Here is a 17802-nt window from a genome sequence, read left to right as displayed (position 1 = left end):
GATGCCAAGACTAGTTTAATCATTGCTCGCAATGAGGTATAACCTAATGGTCTCTATCTAATATCATAATGTCTATCCCAACCGACAATTGAGGGCTCCACATTCTATAGTTGTAAGGTACAAAAGATACAATACTATAGAGTATGATAGAAATATCATACTAATTGATACCTTAAGATTTTATAAGATATGGTACGATATTAGTACAAAAAATTTTATTTGCCCACTTCAGATGATAAAATACATGTTTACAATCGAAATGACAATGCTACTGGAGTTTATATCATAAACGCATAAGCTTAACAAGCCAAAACCTCATATACAACACGCTACAAATAGATAGATGAAAGTGGATATATAAAACCAGTCTTTCTTCTTGGAAAGGGTGGTGATTCATTGATCAAGCACTTAATTACAAAAATCATCAAATAAATATAAATTGAAATGCACAATTTACCTTAAAAATCTTGGACAATAGATACCCTATTGGCCCCAAAATTGACGCCCCTTTCAGTATTTCTTTTACTTCATTCCAATGGATGTACTACAAGTTGAGATTCCACAATCTCCTTGGCTGTTCCAAAAGCCTCTTGTTGATCCAATGACCAACAAAAAAAATTGGGCAATTTACCCCTTGATTTTCACCCAAGACTTGCACTAGCTAGACCCTAACCCACCAAATACTGCCCAAAATTTACAATGCGTAGCTAGGCATCTAAAATCATTGGCAATACAACAAGTCGCAAGTGTTGATTTTAGTGTACGATATCCTCTCCCATTGACATGGGTCTCGATTTGGTTACTAATGTCACCATGTGGTGATACTTTTTGCAGTTGCTTTTCTTATTTACTTATATAAATATTTTATTTTTATTTTCTCTAGTTGTTGTTGCTTTTTACCTCTAGAGTTCTCTTGGATTAAGCCGAGATCTTTCCATGGCCAGAAGAGGCAACCATTAGGGACAAATTGGACTAATGGTTTGTCTGAGCCTTAGGACCAATTCCATATTGAATGGACACTGAAGAGTAGAATGTCAGTGGTTTGGGCTGTGTGCTTAGCCACTGGAGATGGTGCAAGACAATGAGCCTGGCCAAGACAGAAGATGCACATGTAAGAATGCTAACGGAATAAAAGTCAACGTAACTAAGCCACATTACACTTTTTGATGTGGTTGCAATGATAAAAGTTGCTCATAACAACTTAAGGGATGCAAGGGTCACCATCCCTAAAATTTAGGGAGTTACTATTTTTGGACCCCAGAATCTCTTTACGTCATTATCTTCGTTTTTGCACAAGGATTAATTCTCTGATTTGTGCCGAGGTTAAATTTTGCACCGGTCATGGAGAATTTTAGACCAGAAGGTTTAAACGAGAAAATTGTTACATGTATGCTATGTGGCACAAATTCCCAAAAGAAAGAGAGAGAGAGAGAGAGAGAGAGAGCATTAAAAAAAACGTAATAGGCATAAGGGACAGATGGGAGAATGAAGTTTTAAGGAGCTGAGAGCAGATTGCTGCAAAAAAATCAGCCACGAAAAGTACTTCACGTCTCTGACTCAAGTACAGAGGTAGAGCTTGCTCCCTCTGATCAACTCTCTCTCTATTCTCAGAGGAAATGCTTCGCATGATGGGCTGATTCCATAGAAGGTACAAGCATTAAAAAAAACGTAATAGGCATAAGGGGCAGATGGGAGAATGAAGTTTTAAGGAGCTAAGAGCAGATTGCTGCAAAAAAATCAGCCACGAAGAGTACTTCACGTCTCTGACTCAAGTACGGAGGTAGAGCTTGCTCCCTCTAATCAACTCTCTCTCTATTCTCAAAGGAAATGCTTCGCATGATGGGCTGATTCCATAGAAGGTACAATTCTATGTTTTCTTTGAAATTTTGCACATGAATCATTGAACATTGGTCACAGAAAGTGTAGGACATGCTGGACAGTAAGAACACTGAATTTAAATATCTGAAAACTGTAATTCTGCACACGAATCATTGAGTTTTGGTCACATGCTGAACAGTAAAAATAATGAATTTTGCACATGCTAGACAGTAAGAACAGTGAATTCTAGACATACTAGACAGTAAGAACAGTGTATTCAGAGATCTGCAGACTGCAATTCTGCACAGGAATCATTGAGTTTTGGTCACAAAAAATGCTTTCCTAAAAGGGATGTAGATCTAGACATGCTGTACTATTCTTACCCAGCTGGGATTTACTCAGAAGAGATAAAAACCAACTATTCACAGAGTATGTATTTTGAAACATTATCATTTTTGTAATTTTTTATCTTTTAATTAATTAAAAAATACCAAGAGGGACGTCGATCTTCGAGGCCAATCTAGTATTGAGCGAGGGAGCGAGGTTTCTGCTTATATATGTGTGTATAAAGACCAGGTGTTAATTGAAGGAACTACCGCTTTATGTGAGTTATAGATCGGTTTCACCTAAACCCTAATTTTTGCAAAAATTCAAGGTTTACAAAAGAGATTCCTCTGTTGTCCACCAAATTTGGTGGAGATTTTTTCACTTGTTGAAAATGTTGAGATCTTAAAATGGATTGGAAAACGTAAGAGAAAGCCAAGATGAGAGAGAAATCCAATTTTTTTCAAAAGAAAACCCTAAAATCTGCCTGACGGCTCCTCTAGCTTGCATTTAATACAATCACTAACTGTGAGGCACCTCCAAAATGATGTCACCTGATCAACAAAGTTATTGTCAACCCCTAGAAGGTGTCTTCCTATTGTGCCTTGCTTGTTGAGGCCCCTAGATGACCATCTTTTACAATTATTGTTCTTTGATTAGAAAATGAACTCTCTCTCTCTCTCTCTCTCTCTCTCTCTCTCTCTCTCTCAAGCTACAAATTGACTAAATGTCCCTCAAAAACATTTTCTCAGCTTGCATAGGTATTTTTGCTAGGTGGCAACCTTTTAAACCCATTTTTCAGCATTATCCAATCATTTAATTAATTTTGAAAATTAAATAATCCTAAAATTAAATTTCAGCCCTTCTGATCCTGCCCAAAACTAATTAAATTAGCTAGGCCATTTGCAATTCGGAGTAGTCCCCAATCTCTAGTGACCCTTAGACTAGTATTAATAAATTAATTAATGCTAGTCCCTAGTGTCACTACTGTCACTTATTGACCAAACAACTATCCTAGGGATAAAACTGACACCAACTAACCACCAAAACCCAATTGGCATAACTTATCACAATTTTTGCCTTTAATACCCATTGCATCCTCGAGGTCCTTGTATTGTTACCATGAAATAACTACCATGTGTATCACGTGCTAAACAACCTTGTATATTTCACATACCCCCATGACAAAACTCCCTCTTTAAATCCCTACAATCATCCTCAATTGCACTACATTGTGCCCAAGGAAAAGCATACTACACACCAATTTCAATAAGGCATCACAATCATAACATTGGCCATTCTTGTCTAACTATGCCACATGCCCCAAACCTGCTGAAAATTTCCAACCAACATAAACATGATATAAATCTGAAAAACAACCTGGAACTATTGTTAGAAACCAATTGGATGCATCCATAACTCATGCTTCTCAATTATTCTAACTTCACAACCATAGTAAAGCATATTCTCAACATAAACCATGGCTGAAACTATCAATGGCATTTACTAACATGCTGTTGTCCATGGAACCAGCTATAAACTATTGAAAACAAAGCATAATTTAATTATAAACTGATCATTTGCTAATTTGAGAACCGATCGCAAACTATTGCAAATGTGATCCCAAACTAATCGCAAACTCATTGCAAAAACTTATCAACAATTGATGCAAAAACTGATCCAAAATTGAAACCAAAGTGACCATAAATGGTTATCAAACTGATCAAAAACTAAACTGAAACTTAGCAAAATTTGATCTCAAAACTGAGGCAAAAGCTCATGCCCAACTAATCATGAACTAATCCCAAATTGATACAAAAGTACAGTCTCAAAGCTATGGTAACAACGATACTCATCTCCATACATCTCACAATGACTAGCACACTCAATAGTAAGCCCATGGCAAACATAATGTCAGCATTGTACATCGGACACATACTGTAAACATCCGAGATCCACAACTTATGAGAGCTATCCGCAACTAGAGAAGTGAAAGTGGTACCTTTCCCTTCAACATCAGGCAATACTTCAAACCCCTACTCTACTAAACCTAACTCAACCCAACTAAAGTTGACCTAACTAAAAGGCATCTAGATAAAGCTACAATAATTGAGGATGGTCTACCAAGCCATCCTTGCCCATCCATTGTACATCCATTGTTGAATAATTCTAAAAACTTCACCAAATATCTTCTGAAATTTTTATCTCTAACCTTTCTTTCCTTATGTATCAAGATCAACTCAAGTACCAACATCTCATCTAGCTCCTCAACCTCAGGCTGAATTTCAACAAACCTATCCTCTGGCACATCACCACGAAAAGGCCTCAATAAACTAACATGAAACGCATTGTGTATCCGTCAATGTGGAGGCAATTTCAACCAATATGCCAAATAGCTAATCTTTTCCCCATAGTATCTTATACTCAACTTCGGATACAACCTCTCTCTTTCTTTTATCTTTTTCAGCCTTACCTTTTCAAATGCAACAATACATAATTACCCTTTGCAAACTACAAAGCATGTCTATGGCGATTAGATGCATTCTTTTGTTTTTCTCGTTATCTCTGAAGTGCATATTTTATCTTTGCATAGGCTGCATCCAAGTTTCCCGCATAAGGATCAGCCTCAAAGATCTTATCCTTAGTCTATAAAATAGGTGGTACCTTCTTGCCACCCTCAACCACCTTAAATGGCGCTTTGCCAGTGGAACTATGTGTTATATTGTTATATGCAAACTCACTTAATGACAAATATAACTCCCACTATATCTTGTGATCTAAAACATGGTACCTCAAAAGATCCAACACTTTAGAATTGGCTTCCTCAAACTAACCATCTATCTGCAAATGGAAGAATAACAAGAATTTCAACATGATACCCATATTCTCAAATAACCCCTTCCAAAATAAACTAGTCATTTGAGACTCTTACTCACTGACAATCGACTCTAGTACACCATAATACTTAAAAATATGCTACAAAAATAATCGTATCATATGATCAATCTTTATTTTCTTCCTCGCCGGAATGAAATGGGCTTGTTTTCTAAACCTACAAATGATAGTTCATACCCCATAACTCCTTATAGACGTCCTAGGAAGCTCAAATATAAAATCAATTGCAATGCTATACCAAGGCCTATCTAAAATAGACAAGGGCTGCAACAAGCCCGACATCTTTTGCCTATCATGCTTTACCTTCTGACATATGATGTATATCCTAACAAACTGCTCTACATCATGCCTCAAAGCTAGCCAATAAAAGAAATGCTCCATTGCCTTGAATGTGGCATCAATATCTCTATGTCTTGCTTACAAAGAAGTATGACTTTCAATGATAACTCTAGGCCTCAACTGCTTTGTTACACATAGTCATCCATGCATCATCAGAAATCCATCTCTAAGCACAAAGTGCTCATGCCTCTAGCCATTGCAAAGTTTATCTTAAACATTAGCAAAGTCCAAATCAATAGCATATTGCTCTTTCACGGCATCCAACTCAACGTGATAAACCATGCTGACAGCTGAAATTTGTGACTTACATGACACTGAATCAGCATCTCATTCTTTTTACCATCAATATATACAATCTAAAAATAAAACATTGAGAGAAAATTTGCCCATCTCGTATGCTTCTTTGACAACTCTCTCTTTGTCAAAAAGTACCTCACAGTAGTCTAATGATTTATCTACATTGTAAAATCAACCCCCAACGAATAATGCTTCGACGTAGATAGTGCATGAATCACAGCCAAGAGCTCTTTCTCATAGACTTACAAATTCTTCTCTGCACCGTGGAGAAATCGGCTCTCATAAGCCACAACACAACCATCCTACATAAAAAAGAACCCCAATGTTGTTATCCATCACATTGCACGACAAATGACTTTCTTAGATCGGGCAACACAAGCCTAGGATCTAAGCTCGTCTTTCCTTTAACTTTTTAAATGCTGAATTTATATTGTTATCTATCTAAATGGCACATTCTTCTCTTGTAAAAAATGCAATGGAGTTGCAATTTCAACAAACACATGTACATATTCCCTGTTGCATCTACAACTATCATTTCTAAAGTAATAAATAATCATCTTTCAACATACTTGGTTTCTACTAAGGATAGTAGTGAGAATATTAGAAACATCACTAAGTTAGAGAAAGATCGCATGTCATTTTTGAAAATGTACATTGATTGCTTCTCTCAATCACTTCCAAGGCAGCTACCACTTGCATGGCTTGAAGATCATGGCATAGATCTTATCCCTAGAAGTAACCCACCTAATAAGCCACCCTACAGAGTCAATGCAGCCTAGCAAGAGGGGATTATGAGTCAAGTGAATAAGCAGTCAGAAAAATGGCTGATTCAGGCCAACTCATCTCCTTTTAGTTTTCCAATGCTTTTGGTACAAAATAAGGATTGTTCATGGTGCATGTGCATTGATTATCGTGCTCTGAACAAGATCAGAATAAAGAATCTCTTTCTGATTCCTGGAATCGATGATGTAATGAATAGATTGCATGGAGCAGCCATATTCAACCGTATAGATTTGAAAAGTAGGTATCATCATATGTGCATTAGACCGAAGGATGTGCCTAGGATAGATTTCAAGTCATCTTTTGGGTTATATAAGTTTCTTGTCATGCCTTTTGGGCTTACGAATGCTCCTGTCACTCTAAATCAAATAACGGATTGCATTTTCAAACCACATAGAGGATTCATGGGCACTTTCTTTAATGACATGATTATCTATTCAAAGAATAAGGCAGAGCATAGAAAATGCATACACATTGTGTGTCCATCGTGTTCAATGAACTACATAAGTATAGGCAGTTATCAATGACGAGAAGTAAATTTTTTTAGCATAAAACCCACTTTTATAATATCAGGTGATGGTATTTGCATGGACCCTGCAAAGATTGAGGCAATACAATCATAGCCACTTTGAGAAATGTTGACCAGCAAGCCTCCAAACCAATTTGCACCTTGGTTTGCTCAAGGATTCGCCTTTACCCTACTCCTTGAAAGACAAAATCAACCCCAAATCTAATATTGGTTGGCTGGCCTCTTGAATCTCCCTAAAATTCTTCAATTTTAACTATTGGAATTTAAGTCCTAGGCTCTCAATTCTAAGCGCACATCCTAAGGTAGCTGTCAAACTCTAATTTCTGCTGTAAATTAGAATTTATAGCAGAGATTTTTCAATATCTCCACATCTGATAACTTAAATGCTTGGATTTTGGTAAGATAACCTAAGAGATAGCTAGGGAATAAGAGAGAATGTCACGTGTTGTATGACTAATCCCTCATGACTGCAAATCACATTAGCATACTCTCCTTACTCTCTAACAACCTCCCCCTCTCTTGCAATTGCTGGAATAGACTACCACGAGCTCCTAGAAACATTTTTTCCACTTACATGGGCAAGTTTTGCCAAGTGGCAGTCTTCTAATCCCGTTTTTTAGCATTATTCAGCTTATTAAATTAATATTTAAAATATTAATTCTGAAAATTAATTTAACAACTATTCTAGTGCTCAAAATTTTAATTTTACTAGCCAATAATTAAATTGGCTAGGCCAATTTGTCTCCCAAGTATCCTTAAGCAATTGTTGACCCTTGGACTGGCATTAATTGATTAACCTAGTCTCTAATGTTACCACTCATATTAGTGGCCAATAAATAGGTCTAGGCCCAGATCCGACATTGCACCATGAAATAACTACCAATGTATCACATGTGCTAAACCACCTTACACATTTGATTAATATATTAATCAAATGTTATCAACAAGATTAAAGCATCTCAAAATTCTACATACCCGTGTGACTATACATCATACATCATACAAAAAAAGTGAAATGTAAGATGGATGGAGAGAGAGGTTCTTCATTCTTTTATGTGCAAGCGCGCGTACATGTGCATGCGTGTGAGAAAGAGGCTTGGAAGATGAGACACACATACACACAGAGTGTGTGTGGGTGTGTGTGTGTACACGCGTGCGTGTAAGAGAGGCTTGGAATTATGATAATAAACATGATAATTGATACAAAATTGGTAAAAAATTGCTCATTTTTTAGTAAAACTTACGAAGATAACTATGCCGCATTGCATCAACTTCATGGCTTAGCTACTACCAGGAATCCTATAGATGAGCTATTGCTTCAACGCTTCGACTTAGAACACCCTAGGTATGACACTTTGAGCTGTCATACGGCCCAATGGTTAGAGACCTTCCATACCTTGAGCATATTAACTGAAAAAACATCACACATCATAACCTCAATAAATGGAGTTGAGAAGCCCCTTTAAATAATTCACATTGACCTTTGCATACTGACATCCATTGTAGTCTTAAATGGCATGTAATACTTCTCCCTATTGATAATCATATATGCCACGACAATTGCGAGGAATCCAATTTTTCATGCTCTCACTAAGCACATTGAAGTATATTATAATGATGTCAAAGAGAGACTCCATGAAGAGGAGATTGACTTGGCTTATGTCCCTACACAAGATGACTTGGAAGATGTGTTTATGACAGCTCTCTAGAGAGAGATTTGAAGACTTTCACAAGGCTCTAGGCCTGATACCATGTGGGGATTAATCATTGATTTGTCTATCCCCCATATAAGTTCACATCATTCACTCAAGAATGGTTTAATACACTTATAATATTCCTGCTAAGTTCTGGTGTGAATGCTCCCTTATGAGCAATTTTTACCTTTAGCTGGAGAAGGGTTTTTTCCCATGGAAACACCCATCAGTGTGGTACTTAGTATGTCACCATGTAGTGATACTTTTTGCAGTTGCTTTTCTTATTTACTTATATAAATATTTTATTTTTATTTTCTTTAGTTGTGCTAGGATCTTTCCCCAGAATTCTCTTGCATAAAGCTAGGATCTTTGCATGGCCAGAAGAGACAGCCATTGGACAAATTCGACTAACAGTTTGTCTAAGCCTTGGGACCAGATTGAATGGGCATTGAAGAATAGAATGCCAATGGTTTGGGACTGTGTGCTTAGCCACTGGAGATAGTGCAGGGCAATGAGCCTAACCAAGACAGAAGATGCACATGTCAAAATGCTCGCGGAATAAAAGTCACCGTAACTAAGCCACTTTACACTTTTTAATGTGGTTGCAATGATAAAAGTTGCTCAGAACAACTTGAGGAATGCAAGGGTCACCATCTCTGAAATTTAGAGAGTTACTATTTTAGGACCCGAGAATCTGTTCGCATCATTATCTTTGTTTTTGCAGGAGGATTAATTTTCTAGTCTATGTAGAGGTCAAATTTTGCACCGATCATGGAGAATTTTAGATCGAAAGGTTTAAACGCAAAAATTGTTACATGTATGCCATGTGTCACAATTTGGGCACAAATTCCCAAAAGAGAGAGCATTTTAAAAAAACGTAATATGTAAGAGAGACAGATCTGAGCGTGAAGTTTCAAGGGCTGAGAGCAGATTGCTGCAAGTACATCTGCTATGGAGAGTACTTCTTAGTCTTTGACTCATGTACGGAGGTAGAGCTTGCACCCTTGAGTCAACTCTCTCTCTATTCTCAAAGAAAATACTCTGCATAATGGGCTGATTCCATCGAATGTACAATTCTGTTTTTCTTTGCTCTTCTGCTGAGGCAAGAGCCTCACTGTCCACGTTCAAGAGCAGTTGATTGCTTCTCCAATACAGGAAATAAAGAAAGTGATGACCACGCCACACAGGAACAGGGTTTTCAGCTCTGATTTAGTGCTGTTTGTGGAACTGTTTTATTGTTGGAATGATGCCACGATCAAAGGGTTTGTAGTCCAACTCATATGGAACAAATCTGGAATTGAATAAGGCTGAGAACAGGTCAAGAAACAAGTGAAAAACAATAAATACATAGTTTTACAAATTGCAATTCTACACTTCAATTATTCAGTTTTGGTCACAGAAAGTGTTTTTCTACTTGAGATGTTGTTCTAGATATGCTGTAATGTCCTTATGCAGCTGAAATTTACTCAGATAAGATGAAAGCCAACTATTCACAAGTTCTATACTTTGGAACATTTCTTTTTTTTTTTTTTGGTAACCTTCCATCTTTTAATCGATAAAGAAATACCGAAAGGGGCGCCAATCTTTGGGGCCAATCTGATGTTGAGCGAAGGAGTGAGGTCTCTGTTTGTGTGTGTGAGAAAAGACCAAGTATTAATTGAAGGGACTGTCGCTTTATGTTAGTCATAGATCGGTTTCATGGTTCCTCAGGGATTGTACTTTCATATCATTCTCAAATAGTGGGTGTGACATTTAAGCACTTTCCTCTCTTCTTGTTCACTTGTTCACTATAAGTGTGTGTACACGCACGTGCTACTACAACCCTAACCTAACAATCAACAAATGTCCATATGGGAATACCATGTAACATTGGTGGTGAGTTTCTTCCCCACAAGTTCTCCAAATTCTTACAAGAGCATGGCATTTAGTACTAGCTCACCTCTACTAAATCCCCCTCTCAGAACAAACTAGTATAGCATAGAAATGAGACCATGATAAGCATAGCTTCTATGCTAGCATACCAACTAGAAAAACAACATTGTGTGTGTCACCATACCCTCAACAAACAAAGTTGAGGGACACCAAATGATTCATGTTGACCTTAGCAGACCAACATCCGTTGCAATCTTAAATGTTGTGTTATACTTCTTCCTGTTAGTGGACAATTACTCGAGATATCCGTGTGTACTTTCTAAAGGCTAAATCTGAAGTCTTCTCATATTTCTCTTCATGGGTGGAATAAGTACAAAATCAATGGGTATTCATATTGAGATACCAAGAAGTGACAATGTGGTGAGTTTGTTTTCCATAAGTTCTCTAAATTCTTACGAGAACATGGCATTCAACACTAACTCACCTCTACCAACTCCCCCTCTCAGAACAAAGTAGTACAGCATAGAAATGAGACTGTGATAAACATGGCTCACTCTATGCTGATCACAACAAAGCTCCACAAGCACCTATGGTGTGTGATAGCACTTGCTAGCAACTCCATCATCAGTTCGAAGATGAAGTATATGGGGGTCCCCAATCCTTCAATATCTCCTTTCACAAGAAAGGGATGCTTCTTCCCCTTTGACATCAGCATGATGGGGCGAGGAGATTCCCATAGCTTTCCCTTCCATCGTCCAATCATCAATGATAGGCCCTCTTGGTGATTATAAATTTTGGCCACTGTTCATTCAACTACATTTATAATTATCCATTTGCATCTCAATGATCATGATTGTAAAAGGGGCCCTTGGACAAGTGAACGATGCCTCAATAAGGACATTGTTCAAGTGAGACCATTGCATAAGCACTCTGTTTGAGCATGACAATTTGCCTTACCCCTTGCATAAATCTTGCATTGCAATTGTATTTTTATGAACAAAGAGCTTAGGATAAGGGAAAACCTGTAATTGCAAGTGCCCATCCAAGGATATAAATCTCCTTGCATTTATGTATACTATTCCTTTTCCTTAATCTCAAAGTGGTCTAGATCCACCATATTCAAGACATATCCTATGGCAATCCCTACGGTAATATACAGCATATACCTATATATTCTTGGATCCCCAACACCTTAGCAATGGTTGTGTAAGCCTATCTATTTTGTAATGTTAGGATTCAGGAACTACCATCCCTTTATTCCCCAATGTACATAAATTTATAAGAAAATAGCAACCGAAAAAAAAAGGAAAGAACTGACAATTTAAAGGGGTTTCACATCACATTTGTAGGTCTTGAGAGGCCATTGAGAAACCGATAAGCACCCTTTTTCCAATACCTTGGCCTCTTTGGGATGGCCCTTTGGACTCCAAATAGACTTGGTAGATTCTAGGGGTATCCATTGTGGTTTCACATCACATTTGTAGGTCCTGAGAGGCCATTGAGAAACTGATAAGCACCCTTTTTCCAATGCCTTGGCCTCTTTGGGCTGGCCCTTTGGACTCCAAATAGTCTTGGTAGGTTCTAGGGTATCCATTGTGCACCCCTCGAGCAACACCCAAGCTACTCTAGGGTTGAACCTCTTGAGGTAATCTAGGGTGAGCTAGGTTTGCAATCCCTCCTAGGTTCCAATTTTGGGCCTCATAGGGGATGTTAAACTAAAAAAGTTACATTTTCGTTTAAACCTTAATTAGCTTATTTCAAGCAGCCCTAAAACTCAAAATGCTAAAAAGTTTCTATGTCCCATAAGCAAACCCACAAGCTTTGCTTAGTTTCTCATTTGTAAATTAAAGGGGTTGCATAGCCATCAACAATCCTTGTTTTGGAGATTCAAACACTCCTACTAGTGCCTAATTCCACTATTGTTCACAACCCTTCCCAATGGTCATCTCAATTCCAACACTCCTCCTGCTAGTGCCTAATTCCACTATTGTTCACACCCCTTCCCAATGGTCATCTCAATTCATGGTGTAGTCCATCTTGCCTCCAATTTTGGCAACCTAATCAGCTTTGCTCTTCAACCTACATTTACTCAACCTAACAGCACACTTCCAAGAGCATCCAAAAGTTTTCACCTACATGGACTGCATTTTCAGCTTGTTTCGAGTTTCTTTGTATTGATATCATCCTATATGCTGCCACACAGCCTGTTTTGAGTCATCTAAAGCTGTGTTTGCAGCATACTGTTGCAGCCCAGCCATCTATCATCATCGTAGAGCTGTCACCCTAACTGAAGCTGTGGCGTTTTGACTGCAGCCATCTTGTGGAGCGCAGATTTACCCTGCAATTTCTGCACTATACATAGTCTTGTTGGCCTATTCCCTGATTCAAACCATTTGGACCTCACAATCTACATTTATAACAATTGATTACGTCCATTGGCTGCCTACAGCGTTTCGGGATCTATTTTAGAGTACAACACACTATTCAGCTCATCTCTGCCCACCTTCATCCAAGACACAAAGGTTTGATGTCATTGTACTTAAATTAGCTCTGTGTGTGTGTTTATTTATTTCCATTATCTCTGTGTTACTCTTCACCTTTGAGTTCTACTATTTCCATTGTGTTATTATCACACACTTTTGAGTTCATTCTCTTCATTTGAGTATTTCTTTATAGATGGACTATCCTCAAGAACCTTTAAATCTTCTATATCTAGGAAGATCTCCTCGCCAAAGTCTAAATCCCGCTCCGAAGTAAGACACGAGTCAAAAGAAACTTGTAAAGTCAAGAGATAAGGAAGTAACCTAGAAGGAAGAGGTCTAGTGGGGGAGAGGAATTTGAAGAAGAAAATGAGAGACCATTGAAAGAAGATACACCATCAAAATAAGAAGAGGTAAGAGGTAGGAAAGAAACCTCGTGGAATAGCACATTTTGATTTATGATTGCCTCTCGTGTGCAGAGTCAAAGAGCTTGCAGCCTTGGATTCATTGCTTGATAGGCATTGCAACCAAAGAACAAGTATGAAAAACTAGAAAACAAAAAGGGTAATTTTTGAAAGGGGGAAGCAAGGAAAAGATGCATCATCACAAGATCCTGACATATAATAAAATGTATGTTTCTATATCCAATTGCTAAAAGAAACTATTGAAAATTAGAAGTAGCATTATCAAAATATTAATATTAATGCTAAGAACTTGGATGTGGGTGTGGGGGTATGCAAGTCTATGCACAGTGTGTGTCAAGAGTGCTACAAAGCGATACACAAGCTGGGACAAAGGATGAAACATGGGGGAACTCTGAAAAGATGAAAGCTCCATATTGAATAATGAGAGTAAAATATGTACAAGAGAGAGTACGACAATCTCTCTCTCTAAGAGCCTCACACAGCTATTCAATCTCTCACAGACTGAATCACAAATGTATAGAGTAGATTGGCCACAGAAAAGCAGGCTATATACAGGATGAACATGATCAGGTCAAACCTGTAAACCGGTCCAACCTGCAGCAGAAATTGAGTAATCATAAATGCTGCAGACTGACCTGCCAACCTGCTGCACACTTGTTTGATTGCCATAGATGTTGTCCAACTGTGCAGCAAGGCTATCTGCCTGTTCACAAATGTTGCCCGATTGATCCAAATAGGAACAGTTCCTCAACACCCCCTCTCAGATCCTAGATGGATCATGCGACTAAGGGATTTGGAGTGCTGATGTAACACAGCCTGAGGAGGAAGAGCCCTAGTGAAAAGGTCTGCCAAGGTGTCTTCAATCTTGCAATACTCCACCATGACTATAAAATCCAATATCTTCTCCCAAATGTAATGATATTGGATCTCTATATGCTTGGTCCTACAGGGAAAATCGTTCCAAGCAATAGCTATGCAGAATGATAGTAGCATGACTCTAAGAACAACCAAGCTCACTTAGTAATCTATAAAGCCACACTGCCTCATGAGGTAATACACACCACACAATACTCGTCTCTATAGAAGAAAGGACCATCATGGGTTGCTTCTTGCTGCCCCATGAAACAGCACCCAAACCCAACACAAAACATTAGCCCATAGTCAGCCTCCAATAGTCAACATCTCCTGCCCAAATGGAAACAGTCCATCCATGCAAACACAATCATTAATATCGTAATTCTCTATTTTCTTTCTTTTGCACTTTTCCAAAAGCCTATATCACATCACAGCTACATGCAACTAATTACTAAGGCATAAAAACTGATGCCTACATTTTCTTTAAATAATCGTACATTCTGACATTATTTCACTTCTCAAAAACCACCCCAAAATTTTCTGTTTATGACAAGGGTACTTATATTACTGAGTAGATCAAATGTCCAAAACCCTACAAAAGGACATGATGTGGGCATCCTACACGATCCCTTCAAGCTACTTCAGCCATCAGCCATCGCCTAGACTCCATCCTGCCCATGCAATCTGGAGGTGCAGTCACTGTCATCTAGAGGTCATTGCCTACTGTTGGACTGCTGCCAGCCTTGTTGCCACCTACTGAAGCTGTCGCCAGCCTCTCTGAGCCATCACTAGCCATCTGGAGATATCACTCCAACCACCCAGCTACAGCCCTGCTGATCTTCTCAAGCCCTGTCACTCCTGAATTACTGCAGCCTGCATTTTGCTGGCCCTGAGGGACTGACAACTGATGTGATTATCTTTCAACTATTAAGCCTTGTATACCACTGCCAGAAGTCTACAATGACATCCTACTGCTCAAAAGACTGTGTTTGACTCACTCCACTGCTGCCCGTACCATCAACCTACATGGTGGGCTGCTGCAGCTGTGTTTGGGGATCCATCTCAAGCACAACGCACTCTTCAAGCTGTTCCCAGAATCTCTAACAGTACTCTCAGCTCAGCTCTGGCCCAGTCCTTTAGACATAGCGGTTTAAGGTTCCTTGTATCATCATCATCTCTATACCCTATTTGAGCATTCATCAGATTGTGTTTATCGTGTTATTGTACTGTTGCATTTCTCTGTGTTTGCCCTGGCGTTGTTTCACACCAGCATCTACAAGGGCATCACTATTCATCTAGGGGCACTTCCTGTGCAAACAACCCTAAGGGCAAACAGCGATTACCATGTGATTCACTTGCATCAGCAACCCTTCTACAAAAAGATTAAATGTCAGAAGACAAGGTGTTGCTGCTCTAACTTCTGTCACTTTGTCGGTGCTTTCCAATGTCAAGTGGCCCCCTTAAAGGGTGTCAACCATCTGAGTCAAAGTCCCATTCCAAATGCAGGAGGGGCCCAAACAGAAGGCATCTTGATGCTTTGCGTGTTTGAAAAGCATCACCATTCAATGTATATTCATAGTAGAGACACAATATTTATCACTAACTTGAGAAGCGAGACATAACCTCTCTCTCTCTCTCTCTCTCTCTCTCTCTCTCTCTCTCTCTCTCTCTCTCTCTCTCTCTCTCTCTCTCTCTCTCTCTCTCTCTCTCTCTCTCTCTCTCTCTCTCTCTCTCTCTCTCTCTCTCTCTCTCTCTCTCTCTACACTTACTCCAACTTTGCCTGGTATATTGCATTGCCACAACATCAAATTGACGGAGCCATCGGGCTGCGTGTCAGGCCTAGCCACAAAACCCTGCCAACGGCGAACGTACACGAATCAGGGGCCACATAACTGCATTAAACAGCCCATAACGATGGAACATACGGAGCTCAAATGCAATAAGGGCAAAAAATGTGACACCGAGAAGCAAGGGCAGGGGTCGACGGGAGAGACTCTCTAAAATTTGTTTTTTGTCTGATCCACCGTTAGACCTAATCATGCGACAGAAAACAACTGAACGGAGAAAGAAGAAGCGCACAGAGAGAGAGAGAGAGAGAGAGAGCTTACGTGTGGATGGTTCTTGCGCCAGGACTTGCGCTCTTCTGTGAGGCGGCCTCGAGCGATTCCTCCCGACATATCGATGAGCGAAAAAGCCTGTGAGCTAAAGAAAGAGAGACAGACAGAGACGCGCACACAGGCACAGAGAGAGAGAGAGAGAGAGAGAGAGAGAGAGAGAGAGAGAGAGAGAGGAGGGGAAGGGGAGAGGACGACACAGGACAGAAGCTCCTCTATGGTCCCCTAACAAAGCTTTACTTCCACGCAGACACTTTCCTGGTCTTGGCTGTTGAACACTTTCAGATCCAACTATTGATTATTGATGTCTCTCATCCAGCCTAACAATATGGAAATTTACCAACATACCCCCTCCTTTTTGTTATGTGATATTTCAAACTACATCTCCAATATCCAAAATTACCAAAATACACTTGCACTTTTAGGCTGGATTCACATGCACCCCACCTGCATAGGAAGCTACTAAATTGCCTGCATGAGAATAATTTCATCCACCATAGCTCCCATGCCCAAGCTTAAAGAGATCTTATGAATGTGCGGATAAGATCATTGTTGGGATAGTTTGACCTTGTAATAACTAACCCACCAATAACAAGCCAACAAATCTAAATGCCGACTTATTTTTTATTCAACCTATCCCACTTGTTTAGAAGGACTATGCACCTTTACTATAGGGGCAAAGTCTGAAATGACCCTTGGTTCACACTAGCTCACTCGATTGGCCTACTAACCTCGTGTTAAATGATTTTGCATGCCTATGAAGCCCACAAGGCTATGTCTTGCTCACTTCACATTTTTTGTGAGCAAAGGAAAGAAGTTGCGCTTTGAGACCAAAGAGAAACAAGACGAATATAGTGCACTTCGCACACAACAAACAACGCACTCCAAATTATAATGTTATGTAAAACAGCACCAAACTCAAGAGAAAAAGTTATAGTTTCACAATTGCAAACTCTCTAATTAGGCCAAATAGACATTAACATAAATGATGCTTTCAAAGGATTGACATATAAGCATGCTCTAATGAGTCCAACTTGGGCTCAAAACCTTAATGAAGATAGCGTTGATCAAGCTAGCCCTACCAACAATGGTTAAGACCATTGTTTATAGTCTGAGAGAGAGAGAGAGAGAGAGAGAGAGAGGTCATGAAATTTTTCATTTCATGCAATCATGCTATACAAAGGGGTTCGGCAATAAACCCATATATCACATCAATACATATGCCATTGGGGAGAGAGGGTGAACCAAATCAATGGAAGCAAGTGGCCCACCTTAGTAGTCTATAGTAGCTCCAGTTTTCTTGTGCCATAAAATAATGGTGAAATTCATCTCTCATACCTACATAAACACATCATTCGAACCTTTGTGTGTGTGCATATG

General features: G+C 39.1%; 1 protein-coding gene across 1 annotated transcript in view; it reads right to left on the bottom strand.

The window, feature by feature from the left end:
• Nucleotides 1-16729, bottom strand: part of SCE1 (sumo conjugation enzyme 1) — a 55159-nt gene extending 38430 nt beyond the window's left edge. Inside the window, exons 1-2 of the mRNA XM_087689926.1 lie at nt 16417-16729; nt 16078-16161 (exon numbers count right to left, since the gene is read on the bottom strand). Coding sequence (XP_087546052.1) covers nt 16078-16161; nt 16417-16485 — 153 coding nt within the window. The 5' untranslated portion in view covers nt 16486-16729. The remainder of the gene's footprint in view (nt 1-16077; nt 16162-16416) is intronic.
• Between the last annotated feature and the right edge of the window lie 1073 nt (nt 16730-17802).

This window comes from Lygodium microphyllum, chromosome 12, assembly GCF_053477565.2.
Source record: "Lygodium microphyllum isolate KBCC chromosome 12, Lygodium_microphyllum_v1.1.10, whole genome shotgun sequence".
In the NCBI taxonomy this organism is placed as follows: domain Eukaryota; kingdom Viridiplantae; phylum Streptophyta; class Polypodiopsida; order Schizaeales; family Lygodiaceae; genus Lygodium; species Lygodium microphyllum.
Note: the sequence above shows the minus strand (reverse complement) of the source record. Positions and strands in the feature narration are given on the sequence as shown.